General features: G+C 44.2%; 1 protein-coding gene across 1 annotated transcript in view; it reads left to right on the top strand.

The window, feature by feature from the left end:
* iglon5 (IgLON family member 5) overlaps positions 1–12,157 on the top strand; it is a gene marked incomplete at both ends in the record, with an annotated part of 20,122 nt that extends 7,965 nt beyond the window's left edge. The window contains 4 exons of the mRNA XM_080540473.1: positions 1,898–2,032; positions 6,766–6,886; positions 7,509–7,660; positions 12,054–12,157. Of these exons, the coding sequence (XP_080396599.1) occupies positions 1,898–2,032; positions 6,766–6,886; positions 7,509–7,660; positions 12,054–12,157 (512 nt within the window). The remainder of the gene's footprint in view (positions 1–1,897; positions 2,033–6,765; positions 6,887–7,508; positions 7,661–12,053) is intronic.
* Between the last annotated feature and the right edge of the window lie 5,265 nt (positions 12,158–17,422).

A 17,422-nucleotide genomic window follows, 5' to 3' on the forward strand; every position in this document is an offset into this window, starting at 1 on the left:
CTCTCTCTCTGTCTCTCTCTCTGTCTCTCTCTCTGTCTCTCTCTCTCTCTCTCTCTCTCTCTCTGTCTCTCTCTGTCTCTCTCTCTGTCTCTCTCTCTCTCTCTCTCTCTCTCCCTCTCTGTCTCTCTCTGTCTCTCTCTCTGTCTCTCTCTCTGTCTCTCTCTCTCTCCGTCTCCCTCTCCTTCTCCCCCCACCCTCCTCTCTCTCTTTCTTCGGGGACCTCTGTAATAGGACTCTGGTAGTTTCTTCATCTTTTGGTTTGTCCGATTCTGATCTCTTTTTTGTTGGTGTTCCCTCCGCCTTCCCCTCCAGCAGAGCTGGGGGCTCATCCGCCTCCACGTTGATGTCGCAGGGGAGACAGACAGACACACACACACACACACAGACACACACACACACACAGACACACACACACACACACACACAGACACACACACACACACACACACACACACAGACACACACACACACAGACAGACACAGACACACAGACAGACAGACGTATTTATTAGGCTAATGGAATGAGTGAATAACATTCTGCTGTAAACCCCCATGCAAGCTTGACGGGGTGGCTTCTGTCGCCGCTGCAGCTGCAAATAATGGTCTCCAGCTCAGTAGCTGCACTAATAATCCTCCAGTATAATCTCCAATTAGAAGCGCCATGGTAATCTCTGACGGGAATTAACGTGCCGTTTAGTGTCTTTGTGTGTTTGCGTCAGTGTTGCTCACGTGTGTGTGTGTGTGTGCATGGCAGTGAGGGTCCACTAACTGGCTTTTCTTTTCTTTTTTTCTTTTTTCAAGGAAAAGTGAATGGCAATTTAAGCGCTGGATTTTCTTGTTAGTCGTGAGATTATGTATTATGTCGTGTTCCGCGGTGTGACTTCTTTAATAGGGTGAAAGGAGAAAAAAGGCTTAATGGTTTAGGAGACTGCTCGACACACAGAGGAGGCGCTAGGGGACACAGGGTGGGGGGAGGCCGGCGTTCTGTCTCGCTGTCTGTCGCTGCTGCTCTAATGACACCCTCTCATTCATTCCCTCACACGTATAAAGGCAATATCTTCTTGCCTGTCCCCTCGACTCTCTGTAAAGATTTTGGCGTTGTCTTCAATTTGTCGCCCAAGGAAAACGAGTGCCGGCCAAGCGCGAGACAGACTAATTCGCTTTTCAGGACACAGGGGAGTTTGTCAACACCAAATAATGGCCACACATTCCTCTGTCTGCATAGTCACGCGCCCGCTGTTCCCCCCTGTCGAGTTCTGTGTGGCCAACAGTCCAAAATAAATCTATTTATTTCTCAAGAGACCTTGGAAAGTAGTGATGTCATTCTTATGTTGTCAAGCTACAGTCCTCATCCTCATCTCCTCACCCTCCTCACCCTCACCCTCATCTCCTCACCCTCCTCACCCTCACCCTCCTCACCCTCCTCACCCTCACCCTCATCTCCTCACCCTCCTCACCCTCACCCTCATCCTCACCCTCCTCACCCTCATCTCCTCACCCTCCTCACCCTCACCCTCCTCACCCTCACCCTCACCCTCCTCACCCTCATCTCCTCACGGACAGTCTGGTGCCACTCTCATGGCATGTCTGGTGCCACTCTCATGGCATGTCTGGTGCCACTCTCATGGCATGTCTGTGTGAAGCACTACGGACATGCTAGAGATCCAGCGGTTACTGGCATGTTACTGGCATGTTACTGGCATGTGGAAATGTGACGGGATGTACTTGGTCCATTATTTTAAGGTTTTTAGTGGCGAAAGACGGAATGTGGCTTTAACCGCTATGCCGAAAACCACAAACAAAATGGTGTTCGATCAGCAACCGGGTTGGACTCTAACCTCGTTGTCACGCCTAGGGTAACCCTAACCCTCTGACCTGTGACCTCTGTGCCCCTCAGACGGTCTGATGACGAGCGATGACGAGTTCCTGGACATCACGGAGATCAAGCGGCACCAGGCGGAGGAGTACGAGTGCATCACCAACAACGGAGTGGCGCCACCGGACATCCGCAAGGTCAAAGTCACCGTCAACTGTGAGTGTCGACCGCCACATCCCCCTCCTGTCGAACAGGGACTCCTCCCCCTTACTGCATATAATGATATGTAAAACAAGAATTATTATATATGAATTCATACATTTTGTATCAATATGTATGAGTGTGTGTATGTGTATGTATGAGTGTATGATGTATTTGAACCACTGAGCACATCTGGTTCACTATGACCTTGAGTCTGGTCCATTCACATGATGAGTCTGGTCCATTCACATGATGAGTCTGGTCCATTCACATGATGAGTCTGGTCCATTCACATGATGAGTCTGGTCCATTCACATGATGAGTCTGGTCCATTCACATGATGAGTCTGGTCCATTCACATGATGAGTCTGGTCCATTCACATGATGAGTCTGGTCCATTCACATGATGAGTCTGGTCCATTCACATGATGAGTCTGGTCCATTCACATGATGAGTCTGGTCCATTCACATGATGAGTCTGGTCCATTCACATGATGAGTCTGGTCCATTCACATGATGAGTCTGGTCCATTCACATGATGAGTCTGGTCCATTCACATGGGCCTCAACAAAGAGTAAACCATCATTATACAGACCTGCATAAGTAATGACAGTCAGCCAGTGAAGCATTTTGTCTTCTTTTGTCTCATCAGACCCAAAACATAAACATACTGCCATAACAACTAGGGAGTTTTTAAAATGTAGATTTAAATCCAATTGAACATGGATTTCATTTCCTGATGATGATATCATTTTAGACAGAAAATACCTCAAAACAAACAACAACTGAAGATGGCCTAGTGCTCCGACCTCAGTCTCCACCTGAAGACCATTCCATGTCTGAGGAGCACAGTAGCTAAAAGCTGTTTTTCTAAATTCTGTAGACGTCCATGGAGACATGAGAAAGTAGTACGCTCTGAGAGCATGTCTGATCACCACTAGGTCGCCAAAAGTAGTGTGAGGTAAAATAACTAAATAACTAAATAACTGCTTTAATAATGCTTTAGATACAAATACAATCACATGATAAGCCCTTCTCAGAGTCAAAGAATCCCAACCCAGAGACTGATACAGACTGGTACAGACTGATACTTTGATGGCAGCTACTAGATTGTAAACATAAGTGCAATATTGAAATACAACTGTGAACATTCTAAACCTGCTAACTGCGACACTTTAAATGAATGTGCAACAATACTATGTGCAATATGACAACCCTTGTGTACATAAGGTTCAGAGATAGGAAATGTTAGGATATTTATAGCTTTGCATAGAGTACAGCACAGTGTTTTATTGTATAGTATAGTAGTATAGTATAGTAGATAGTGTACATAGCCTTTATTTATGTAAACCAGCTCTTTTCCCTCTTTTATTTTACCCTTGGCTCTCTTGTTCTTAGTCTTTTTTCCAAGCACCAGGGGAGCCCCCCCTCCTAAATTTCGTTGTATGGTACCTGTACTGTATTCATGACAATAAAGACCATTCATTCATTCATACATTCATTCATACAGACTGATACAGACTGATACCGACTGATAATGGTGTGTGTGGAAAGAGTGTTAAACCATGTCTAATGGTTAGAGAACTGAGGCCATTTGTGTGCAAATTGTCCCCATAGTCAAGGACACGGAGGTGCGTTGCCTGGGCAATCTGCTTCCTGTTCTTGAAGGTCAAGCAAGACTAAAGAACTTTAACTCTCACATTCTTGATCAGTTTGTCAACATAATGTTTTAAAACACAGTTTAACATCTATAAAAAATACCCATGTACTTATAATGTGTGACTTGTTTAATTTGGACTCCTTTTTAGGGCACAGATATGCAGATCATAATCAACATTACGGGATCTAGAGAGAAAGATACGTTTCGTTTTTGTTCTCATTCAGCACCATCTTAAGATCAACACGCGGTTTGAATATAAATATGAATAGAATCAAAACCTGCTGAAGGTTGAGAATAGCCTGCTGAACTGAGGGGGCATGATAAGTAGACAATATCAAGCTATGACCATAAATATGAGCATAACGATTCAGTTTACAATTGTTCAAGAACAAAGCAACATTATTTATCTAAACAGCAATCGATCCTTAGGGGAAACCTTTATTAACATAAAGACTAGACTGAGCTCCATCTACTAAAACCCTTTATTAACATAAAGACTAGACTGAGCTCCATCTACTAAAACACATCGGAATCAGAATCAAAATCAGAATTAGTCCTATCCTGCAGGATTGGAAAAACAGAGAGAAATATGAGCCAAAGGTTCAGCTGTTTAAAGGGCAGGAGAGCTGCAGGAGATATGGATCAAGCATGTCAATCCCTGTAGACTTTTTAAAAGCAATCTTTAGGGTCATCGTTAGCCACGGGGGAAATATCAGGCTTACAAGGATCAACCTCCTATAGCCATCTGTCTGATCGGGGATATGTACATAATTGTTTCTTTCATACTGTACTGTCGGTAGCTTACTGTCCCTCGTTAAGACCTCTTCCTACCCACTACCCCACTGTACAGGTTCTCTTCTGTAAATACCATTTTACAAATAAAAAAAGTAATCTTCCCTCCTTCTAGCGTTGTGACTGCCAATGGCCCCTGGTCCTAGCGCAGATGTGTTTCTCTTATGAAGATTGATGTATAGATGATTCACGTCGCTTTGGATAAAGGTGTCTGCTAAATGTAAAAAATATTAATGCGAAGGTAGCCTGTAATGATAAAATGTTGGTTAAAGGAGTCACTTATTTATCTGTAATGATGTTAGAATTGGATAAAACTTGTTGAGGTAGAGAGGGAGAGGAACTATTGTCTTTCACTGATCTAACTGCTTTCCAAAATGTTGTTAGGTCACCACCAGAATCACAGAAACCGTTTAAATAGTAACTTCATCAAGCCTCCTTAATCATGGAAACATCTGTTTCTGTGCTGTCTGAAGGATCGCCTATCAGTATCGAAATCAGTAGTTAAGGCCACTTAGCCCAAGCTGGGTTTCTTTCTATGATTAATTCAGAGATGTCAGAAGAGAACCAGAGACTGAGAACCAGAGACTGAGAACCAGAGACTGAGAACCAGAGACTGAGAACCAGAGACTGAGGACCAGAGACAGAGAACCAGAGACTGAGAACCAGAGACTGAGAACCAGAGACTGAGGACCAGAGACAGAGAACCAGAGACTGAGAACCAGAGACTGAGAACCAGAGACTGAGGACCAGAGACTGAGAACCAGAGAAGAGAACCAGAGACTGAGAACCAGAGACTGAGAACCAGAGACAGAGGACCAGAGACAGAGGACCAGAGACGGAGAACCAGAGACTGAGAACCAGAGAAGAGAACCAGAGACTGAGGACCAGAGACGGAGAACCAGAGACGGAGAACCAGAGATTGAGAACCAGAGACGGAGAACCAGAGACTGAGAACCAGAGACGGAGAACCAGAGACTGAGAACCAGAGACTGAGAACCAGAGACTGAGAACCAGAGACTGAGAAGCAGAGACGGAGAACCAGAGACTGAGAACCAGAGACTGAGAACCAGAGACTGAGAACCAGAGACGGGCCCTGTCATCTATCCTCAACCGTTTAGCTGGAGCACACTTATCTGCATCTTAAATGCTGACAGAAACCAGGCTTGGTTTTTAACTGACTGGTTTTTAACTGACTGGTTTTTAACTGACTGGTTTTTAACTGACTGGTTTTTAACTGACTGATCGGTTTTGTTTTTTTTACTTAAACTTTTTAATTGAATTATTTTATTGCACTTTTATTGCACTATGAATCTGCATTCAGTTGAGTTAATATGTGCTATACAAATACATGTGCACCCCTTATCACTATCAAACATATCAAGCATTACCTAGACACACACTTAACATAAACCCTCTCCTCTGAGTTGTTCTTAGTCACAATCATTCAAACTGTAATCAAGAAACCAACGTTATCTTTGAGCTCATTTATTTTAGTTAGTAGTATTTAAGTTGACAGGAATTTTTCAATACACCGGAATCAAAGTATAGAGTCACAGAGTTCTCTACACAGGACACAGTCAGACAGACAGACAGACAGAAACACCCCCAAGCATTCTCTTTGTTTCTCTTTTCCTCTCATCTCTAAACCAGATGTTGCCTGTCTCCTCTCCATTTACTAATCACAAGTGACAGCTTACTATCCCTACATATGTTACATCATGATTACTATCCCTACATATGTTACATCATGATTACTATCCCTACATATGTTACATCATGATTACTATCCCTACATATGTTACATCAGGTTTCTTAACTCTCAGTCTCTAACTCAGAGGTGACCTCGGCCCTCTGCTCAGGACTCAACACAGTACAACATAACATCCAGGACAAGCCAACGTTGAGTCTCACTATATAAGTGTGTACAAAGGTTAAATGATCAGTATTTAATCTATCTTATTATTAATTTGAAAGTATGAATATAGCATTAATAATCAATGTGATCAATTATCACAATCTTCCACAAGCAGTGGAATTTAATACAGACACAACAACATCGTTTTTTTTAGTTTTTTTTTTACAAAGACAGCAACCCGCCGCCATCTCTCTCCACCCTGTTTGTTCTCTAAGTCTGTCTTATTCACACCCAGGAGACAGAAACAATGCAATGGTGTAATGCAAGTTTGCAGACATAATAGACAAGCAATGTGATACCGTACTATTCTAATTCTATGGACTTCCTTGGGTGTGGAATCAACATGGTTTCTCTCCCTCTCTCTGCCTCCCTCTCTCCCAGACCCGCCCATGATCACAGATGTAAAGAACATGCCGGCCCAGCTGGGCAAGACGGCCATCCTGCGCTGCGAGGCCATGGCTGTTCCCACCGCCTCCTTCGAGTGGTACAGAGACGACCGCAGGTGAGAGGAAGGCCCCGTTCCAACCTGACCCCTAGTCCCTACCCCCTAGGAATCATTGTAGATCTGAAAGGATTGGATAGGTATTGTATTAGCTTTGTATGCAATATGGTTATAGCTCCAACTGGCCCTCTAGCGGGCTAGGTGGAATTTATGAAATGTTGCTTTTGCTCGACACAAAGACCCTAGGGGTAGACCTGGAAAGAGACAAGAGTGAGTCTGGCTTGTGAATACAGATCACACAGTGTAATGGGACATGACAGGAGATACGTGTATTGGCAGCCAGATATTTACTATTAGGATAAGGTGAGCGGGTGACAGGGAGAAGAAGAGGAGAGAGGGGGAGTGTGTCATTCTGGGTTCTCGGGAGAGAATAGTGAGAGAATTTCCTGCCAATGCAGTAGGTGTGATGCCATGTTGTTTTTGTCTTGTCTGTCTATCTCTCTCTCTCTCGCTCTCTCTCTCTCTCTCTCTCTCTCTCTCTCTCTCTCTCTCTCTCTCTCTCTCTATCTCTATCTCTCTCTCTCTCTGTCTCTCTCTCTATCTCTCTCTCTCTCTCTCTCTGTCTCTCTCTATCTCTCTCTCTCTCTCTCTCTCTCTCTCTCTCTCTCTCTCTCTTCGCCAGGCCGGTGGAGAGCGACAACACTCTGAGGATCAAAAACGAGAAGACGCGTTCGCTGCTGCTGTTCACCAACGTGACGGACAAACACTTCGGCAACTACACCTGCTTCGCCTCCAACCGGCTGGGAGCGTCCAACGCCAGCATGCTGCTGTTCCGTGAGTCCCTCGTTGCCTTTGTTTGAGATGCCAAGAAATGAGCAAAGTTGACCAACGGTTATTGAGCTTAGGCATTTCATTATTTCTACTCCTACTATATAAACTTCAAGTTATTAATCAAGTTAATGTGTTTAATCGATGAGATGGTACAAAGATAATTACAGTGGCAAGAAAAACATATGTGAACCCTTATTAGGAATGACCTGGTTTTCTGCATTAACTGGTCATAAAATGTGATCTCACAAGTATAGACAGAAATCACAAGTATAGACAATGTGCTTAAGTTAATAACACACAAACAATAATATAATATTTCATGTCTTTATTGAACACACCCATTGAACATTCACAGTGCTAGTGGAAAAAGTAAGTGAACCCTTGGATTTAATAACAGGTCAAACCTCCTTTGGCAGCAATAACCTCAAGCAAGCGCTTCTGGTAGCTGCAGACCTGCACCACGTTCAGGAGGACTTTTGGACCATTCTTGCTGACAGAACTGCTTTAGCTCAGCCATATTCTTAGGATGTCTGGTGTAAACGGCTGTCTTGAGGTCATTTCACAGCATCTCTATTGGGTTACGGTCTGGGCTCTGACTGGGCCACTCCAAAAGGTGGATTTTCTTTTGTTGAAGCCGTTCTGTAGTAGATTTACTTCAGTGTTCAGGGTTAGTGTCCTGCTGCATCACCAAACCTCTACTGAGCGTTCAGCCGGCAGACAGCCATCCTGACGTTATCCTGTAGGATACCGTGAGAAACTTGGGAATGCATTTTCCCTTCGATGATGGTGAGCTGTCCAGGCCAAATGATGATGCTCCCTCCACCGTACTTCACTGGTGGGATGATGTTTTCGTGTTGGTATGAGGTGCCCTTGTTATGCCATAGGTACTTAGGTAGTGCTCTGTGTTCCTCCCCAACAATTCAACCTTAGTTTCATCAGTCCACAAAACGTTTTCCCAGTGGCGTCGTGGAGCTGGAGAGAGTGGTGTGAGACAGTAGCGTTGTGGAGTGTCTCTGTGGAGCGTCACGCTGCTCTTTGGCAAACTTCAAGTGGCCAGCAAACTTTTCTTTGGAGAGACTCTGTTCCTATGGTCGACTCATGAACAGAGATGTTAGACTCATGAACAGAGATGTTAGACTCATGAACAGAGATGTTAGACTCATGAACAGAGATGTTAGACTCATGAACAGAGATGTTAGACTCATGAACAGAGATGTTAGACTCATGAACAGAGATGTTAGAGTACAGAGATGTTAGAGAACAGAGATGTTAGAGTACAGAGATGTTAGAGAACAGAGATGTTAGAGTACAGAGATGTTAGAGAACAGAGATGTTAGAGAACAGAGATGTTAGAGAACAGAGATGGCTGACTCATGGACAGAGATGTTAGCCAGTTCAAGATTCCTTCAAGCCTTCAGCTCTTACTCTAGGGTTCTTTTCTACCTCATTGAGCTTTGTGCGTTGTGCCTTTAAAGTCATCTTGGCTGGGCGCCGCCCACTTCTAGGGAGAGTAGCCACATTAATTAATCGTCTCCATTTATAGACAATGTGTCTAACTGTGGACTGATGAATATCTAAACTCTTTGAGATTACTTTGTAACTCTGCAGCTTAATGCAAATCAACAAGTCTTGATCGTAGGTCTTCAGAGAGGCATGGCTCCCATTAGCAGATACTTCTTGTGAACAGCAAACTCAAAATGTTTGAGTGTTTTTTTATAAGTCAAAGTATCTCTAACCCACACCTCCAATCTTGTTTCATTGATTGGACTCTAGGTTTCCTAATCCTGTCTCCAATTAGCTTATGTAGAAGTCGTTAGCTTAGGGGTTCACATACCCTGTTCCAACCTACACTGTGAATGTTTGAATGATGTATTCAAAAAGAACAATACAATAATTTGTGTGTTATTAGTTAAAACACATTGGGCCAGTTTCACAGACAAGGCTTAAGCCTAATCCTGGACTAAAAAGCATCTTCAATGGAGATTTTACAAGTGTGATGTAGTCCAGGACTAGGCTCAAGCCTTGTCTGTGAAACCGGCCCATTGTGTTTGTTCATTATTGTAACTTAGATGATAGATCAGACCATATTTTAAGACAAATGTATACATAAACGCATGTAATTCCAAAGGGTTACTTTTTCTTGCCACTCTATGTATATTCAGTTTTTAGTTTTTTTGTTTAAATTATTTTATGTTTTTCAGTTCAACTAAGCAACATGGGGAAAATACACACACAGAGGCGTGCACGCACACACACACGCACACACACACACACACACACACACACACACACACACCGACTTTTACAGTGTGTGTGAGCTCATCCAACAACACACTAACACACAAGATTAAGAACAGTCAGGCAACTACACTACAGCAAACACACACACACACACACACTACAGCAAACACACACATCGCCACCAGGGTTTAGTCGACTATTTGGTTGTTTTGCTGAGATATGAGATATTTTTAGTCGAGCGTTCGCTAATTGTGTTTTTTCTCATTGAGTACGAGCTGAACACAAACAGCTGTACACAGACAACTCCAGCCTGTCTGAGCAAACTGATCCATTGCGGAGATCTGGAACGGCACACCCCATCACTCACATAATGGCACTAAAATGATATACAGTTATGTTGTGTTAGAAACATTTTGCAATACTAATACAAATGATCTCATCCTATAACACATACAAAGAGACAGTTATAGTCCAGTTATTACTGAACACTTATTTTGAGAAATCCACTCCAAAGGTTTATGCTACAAGGTATCAGCAACCGCATTTCACTGTGGGCCCGCACCACCACATGTGAGTTGTGGCTAAAATGAACATACTGGTAGGAATTCTTTGTCTGATATTTAACCTAGTACATAGCTGTCATAGCTAGCTGGCTGTGTTCACATTTGTGACGGTAGCTGGTGAAACCTCTGGTGAAAATTAAATAAATGTGTTGTTGAAAATCAATGACACACTCGCTAGTCAAGCCAGGTCAAGTTTCTAACTGAACTACCTAGTTAACTATAACACTACTTTACATTGTCAGCAGGCTCACAAAACAAGCTGTGTTAGTTGACTAGCAAGTGTGTGACTGATTTTCAACAACGTTGACATTTCTTTAAATTTTTCAGAATAAAAGTCAGAACGGTTCGTTGTTGGCGACTTGTTCCCGGTTTCACCAGCTGCTGTCACGTTTCAGCTAATGAGTGTGTTAGCTTGCTTTTAGCTCAGCTGTAATGCAAGCCAGGCAGTTACTTAGCTAATTAATTTACAGTTGGTGTAGTTACTGTAAGGAGACATGCTGCAGAGTGGTAACCATTTTAAACATGTTTAAAAATGTATACTAAAGAATACCAAAAAAAAGACTAAGATTTTACTTCCCTCATAACCACACACAGCATCCCCCCTCTTCTCCTCTCCTCTCCTCTCCTCTCCTCCCCCCTCCCCTCCTCTCCCCTCTTCTCCTCTCCCTGCTCAGTGCTGCATTTCTCCAACTACCCCCCCCCACTCCCTCCATTCCTTTATTCACCGCCCCATTACGCCCAAGAGCTTCTCGTTTATTTTTCTTCCTCTCTCCCTGTCTCTTTATCTCTCACGCTCTCTCTCTCTCTCTCACGCTCTCTCCCTCCCTCTCTCTCTCTCTCTCTCTCTCTCTCTCTCTCTCTCTCTCTCACGCTCTCTCCCTCCCTCTCTCTCTCTCTCTCTCTCTCTCTCTCCCTCCCTCTCTCTCTCCCTCTCTGTTCTGTCCTGTTACCCCAGGATTCATTTCCCTCCCCTGTTTCCCTCACATTAACCCTCCCCAATGAGCGATTCCCTTCCCCGGCCATCCCTTCCTCCCTCTCTCCCTCCGTGCCTCGGCATTACCATCTTAAGTGAGTCCCTCATCTCCTCCCTTTTCTTATTCCATTCGTTCGCCCATTATCTCTGCAAGTCTCCCTCCGATGACTCACTCCCTCCTCCTCCGCCGGGCTCCATACGTCTTCCCCCTCTTCTGTCGGCCCCCATGTCCTATCTCTCCATCATCTGTCCTTCTCCTCTCTCCCCTAATCTTCCCCCTTCCACTGCTCTCACCCAGAGCAGGACATTGAACATCAGACCATCATCTGATAGTCTCCTAGTATCCTATCCTATCCTGTCTTCTCTTCTCCTCGCGGCTCCGGTCCAGACAGCGTCTCCTCCCCTCTGACTTCATTTCTCCTTCATTAGTTGACTCTTTAGTTTCTGTCAAATCTTCAATTTGCACTGGTTGTTTACTTTTTTTCTTCTCTCTCTCTCTCTCTCTCTCTCTCTCTCTCTCTCTCTCTCTCTCTCTTCCTCTCTCTTTTTTCTCTCCCTCTCTCTTCCTCGTGGCTGTCCCTGTCCCTGTCCTGCTCTCCTGCCCCCCCTCCCCCCCCAGGGCCGGGGGCCGTGTACGGGCGTGGGATGGCCCTCAGCGTGGGGGTGAGTGCGGGGCTGGGCTTCTGGCTCTGCCTCTCCGTCTCTCTGCTGCTGAAGGTCTAAAGCCCCGAGTCCCTAGGAAGGAAGAAGGAAGTTCTTTAATTACGAACCCATCACTGTGAACAAAAAGAATATGCATTATTCCAGGAGCCATTGACACATCACATACCCCCCCTCCCACCCATAACCACTGGGAGCCCCCCTCAGACCCTCCACCCCCACCATAGAGCTCTCTCTCTCTCCACACGCCTAGTCCTGATGGGCTCAGTCTCCTCTCCCCATTTCCAATGAGGGTCACCATGGTGATGTCTATAACATGCATATTAATGATGATAATTGTGTTGATGAATAATGAGAAACCGATATTTAACAACAGGATGATAATAATCCATGTGATATAAACAATGACTGATCTACATTGTTGTCTTCATCGAAGTAACTGTTAAAATAGGTATAATAATGATAATGGCCAGATTTATGATAGAACTATGATAATGAAGACACTAATGAGGGTCAGGTGATCGCTTGAAAGCTGTCCATTGGCCCAGTCGCCCTGTGACCTTTGACCTTCTGATCACACACACACACACACACACACGCACATACTTATGGTTTCAGATTTTAACTGTGTGGCAGTGTATCCGACACGGCTGCTACGAATGATGTCAAACACATAAAAGGTGGGCGGTGGGGGTTGTAGTCTTTGTCTCTTCTATTGCGTTCTCTTGGCTTCTTGACCAAGACAAAGCATGTGAGAAGACCCCCCCACACCCCCCAACCCTTTTAACCCCCCCCCCCCCCCTGTCAGTTCGTCCGTCCGTTTGTCTGTCCTTCCTCTGTCTGCCCCCATCCCGTTCACGCCATCCCCAGTGTAAATATAAGCAGTACAGAGGCCAAGCCCGTGATTTCAGTATCCGGGAAAAACTGCATTACCCATCAGCCTCTCTTTCAGTCTTCATAATCAGGAAGAGACTATAAGATAACAATGGTGTCTCCTGCTTGGAAGCCGTGCAGTCCATCCTTCTTGTCGCTTGTTGATAGCATGTACCGGTTAGAGATGTCCCTGTCGTGACTCCATCCTTCCCCCCCCTCCCCCTCCTTACCCTGCACTGTGTCTGTTTTCCTCTGCAAGGTTAAACTGCTATTACTTTTTTGGTGTTAATAATAATAATAATAATACTACTGATGATGATGTTAATAAGTATTTGAATAAATATGACAGTAATTCCATGTGAGAAGAAAAAAAAAAGAACAACCACCGTAGAGCTGATGACGAGCCGTGTGCAAAACATATTTTGTACTTTTTGCTCTGAGAAATCACACTCATGAATGACCACAAACAGAGGTTGTAAAGTTTTCAAAGTGATGTGCTCTATTTTACCATGACAAGCTTTTTAAAAACACATTGAAGGGAGTCTTTTCATCCAAAACAGGAGCAGTCGATGAAAAATGTAATATAATTTGTAATTTGTGTATCTATTCAAACATTTTTTTCCCCCGTTTTTTTCCATGTTATTAACTGTAGGGTGGGTTAACCTGTATTACACTTATAGCTGCTTCATCTGGCTGCCACAGCTCGTCACTCTTTAAGACCGACTCCATGAAACCAGCTGAAGGGATCTGAAGCGTCTCACCCTCTTGTCATCCCTGTATGTGAACTCCCATATGGTCCTAGCGTGGGGAGATGTGGTTCTAGCGTGGGGAGATATGGTTCTAGCGTGGGGAGATATGGTTCTAGCGTGGGGAGATATGGTTCTAGCGTGGGGAGATGTGGTTCTAGCGTGGGGAGATATGGTTTAGCGTGGGGAGATGTGGTTCTAGCGCGGGGGGATATGGTCCTAGCGTGGGGAGATGTGGTTCTAGCGTGGGGAGATGAAGCTGTAATTAGCCGTTACCTGTGGCTGTCTAAGCGAGAAGCCCTCAGCTCCCCCGGTTCCTCCTGTCGTGGACCAGGGATGGTCCCATAAATCAACCTCAATCCTGCCACTGACAGGATCCTCCACAAGGACGGCCTCGCCGTGGTGCGCACCATACCCCTGTGTCCCCCGTCCCCCCCCACAATGCCCAGACATGGGGGCACATGAATCCCCCATGATAGAATTACCCAGCTCCTTACCCACACTGTTCAAACAAAGGGACGTATAACCACATAATGCAACGTTAGTAATGACATTCATTAGCTCCTCACTAAAGCGCTGTCGTTCCCCTGCTGTGTCTATATGCAAACTCCCAACCTGCATGGCCAGATGGGCTCAGACTAGCTGACTCTTTGTATTTCCTGTGAAAAATTCCAGGAGAAACCCTTGGTATTCAACAATTCGCTGCCGTCAGATTTTTTATTATTATTAAATATTTAATTTAAACCAGCAATAACCCCCTAACGTTACTGTGCGGTGTCTATAGGTGTTTAAAGGCATCTGATACCTTTAAAGCTGCACTATGATTTTTAAGAGTGCCACTAACTATCTATACAGAAATAAAACAAGTATGTTGTAGTAACATGGCTATGTGCACTACAGTGTATGCTCTGAGTGATGGGAAGCCCTGGCAAGTGTAAACGGCCCTTTAGTTGATGCTAGGTCATCTAACACGGATCCTCAGTCAGTCTCATGTGAGATGTAGTAGTTAACCTTTGTCGATGCCCAAAGCTGTATGCGATGTAGTCAATCATTGGTTTCTGAAGTGCAACACAGACCACCTGTGTCCACCCAGGTGTTCAGTGGACAATGCTGGGTTCAGTTTCAACTTAAGCACAAGAGCAGGTTTTTGATCAGTGCTTCTCTTTTTCCGTCGCTTTCTCTCTGTCTCTCTCTCTGTCTCTCTCTCTCTCTGTCTCTCTCATTCAGTCTGTCTTCTCTCTTCCACATACTCTGTCTTGTCAGCATCAAGCTCGCTTTGTCAGTGGCATAAGCATCTTTATGTACATACTCTGTCTTGTCGGCATAAGCATCTTTATGTACATACTCTGTCCTTATAGAGGAAAAAACTAAAGAAAAGAACAAAAAATAAGGAAAAAACATATTGTCATGTTTCTCAATGTGGGTTTGAAAAAAAAGCACGTAAATGTTTGTTATGGGTGGATTTTGAAAAAAAATAACCTGTATATTGTGTTTGGTTTTCCGGGTGGGGGAAAGGACTGGGGATATGATTTCAATCTTTGGAGTGTAAACGATCTGGGGTGTCAACCATCTGTGGGCGTTTGTAAAAAAAAAAAAAAGAATTACTAAAAAACAAATGAGTTGAGTGTCTCTATGAGTTGTCAATCGATGTGAAACTAAACCAGACTTCTGGTTGGAACTGAGGCAGACTGGAATGAAGGGGGGAGGAAGGAGGCAGAAGACTCTGGCGTGCACACTGGTGCGAGGGTGTGAGAGGGACCAGTTTGAGAGCCCCCCCCCTCCAGGGAGAGTCCCCCTGACAGAGAGGCTGAGCCAGAGGGAGATGGGATGACTCTGACAGAGGGAGATGGGATGACTCTGACAGAGGGAGATGGGATGACTCTGACAGAGGGAGATGGGATGACTCTGACAGAGGGAGATGGGATGACTCTGACAGAGGGAGATGGGATGACTCTGACAGAGGGAGATGGGATGACTCTGACAGAGGGAGATGGGATGACTCTGACAGAGGGAGATGGGATGACTCTGACAGAGGGAGATGGGATGACTCTGACAGAGGGAGATGGGATGACTCTGACAGAGGGAGATGGGATGACTCTGACAGAGGGAGATGGGATGACTCTGACAGAGGGAGATGGGATGACTCTGACAGAGGGAGATGGGATGACTCTGACAGAGGGAGATGGGATGACTCTGACAGAGGGAGATGGGATGACTCTGACAGAGGGAGATGGGATGACTCTGACCAGACTCTGACCTCCGCTTGGGAGAAAGACGAGACCCGCTCGATAACGTTCCCAAAATGAGCCACTGTCAAACCACAGGGTTGTTTATGATTACACTATGTAACATGAATAACACAGCACTGATCATACACACCCCGTCGAGCCTACTACTCCAAGTGTATAAATAACCTTTGAACTGAGGGGATGGTGTAGTGCTCAGATGGCTCTCAGTATTACTAAAATGTGTGTCTGTAATCCTAACCGTACTGTACAGTAGTTCAAGCCTATCGATAAGCTTCTACACTTTAATAGTTTGGTGTCGTTGCTTGTTCTGTTGTTACGGAGGCGCAATGATTCTAATGAGAATTAGTGCTGAGAGGCACACACACATGTAGTTCTGCCCTCCCAGCACAGGGGGGCGCCACCTGCACCGCTTGAGGATCGCTAAGCAACACATTTATGTTTTTGTACATAATATAAAACGCACTTGCTTGATTTATATATATGAGATTATTTAGAAGATTTTTAAGAAAAGTATAATTGTATTTAGATGGTATGTTATTTTTTATTTATGAATGACTTCATGAATACAGTGTACAAAGTAGTGGTAGACAAACTATAAACCTTCTCACGGTTTGAATGTACTTTATTCTCTTCTTTAGTTCACTTCCTGTGTTGGATTACACTATATATATAACACTATATATTCCAGTACCGCCACAGTGAACAGATCCCTGACAGACTTTCAATTCCAAATGGTTAATCAATACATTCGACTGAATCGGCTTGAAATAGACCAGTTTCTCCCAGGCCGCCTTACAAGGGCCCAAAGACTGCATTGATCAAGTGTCTATAGCAAGGCCTTAGCATAGAGAGCATAATTTATCATGCCTGATACAGAGACCCCTAATCCCTAATTGCACATTGATTTTAGGCCCCTTCTGCGAAACAATTTGCGTAAGCTATAATGTCACTTGAGTAAATTATGTGTACTGAGGCAGACAATGAAGAATGAGTCATTTGTTTATTTTCCAGTCAGCTAAAAGAGTAAAGTTTAGGTATTTAGTTTATTTCTTTTGTTCCAATAATGAGATAATAACCATGTCTGTATAATGGCACCTTATATTACATTATATTTTATTACTCTACTTTAAAAGATGATTGATATGTAACCAAATGTTGATTTTGGAAATGTCAGTACCTATGTATCTAGAGGCTTACATCTGACAAACACAGCCAACTCTTTAGCCGTAGGGTAGAGTGCAGTAAGATAGTGTGTACAATAGAACGAGAAGAGAGGAAAAAGGGGTAGTCGGGTAGTATCAGGACAACATTCAACTAACATGATAAATTATCAGCATTGTGTCAGATTTTCAGTACCGGTACTATGTATCAGTTATACCGAGAATAGATGTCACACTGAGTGACAGATTCAATGATATATAGATGATTATCTTGGTACCAAGTCTCCAGCCTTTGTCCTT

Source organism: Nansenia antarctica (assembly GCF_963989245.1).
Source record: "Nansenia antarctica genome assembly, chromosome: 10".
NCBI classification, from domain to species: Eukaryota; Metazoa; Chordata; class Actinopteri; order Argentiniformes; family Microstomatidae; genus Nansenia; species Nansenia antarctica.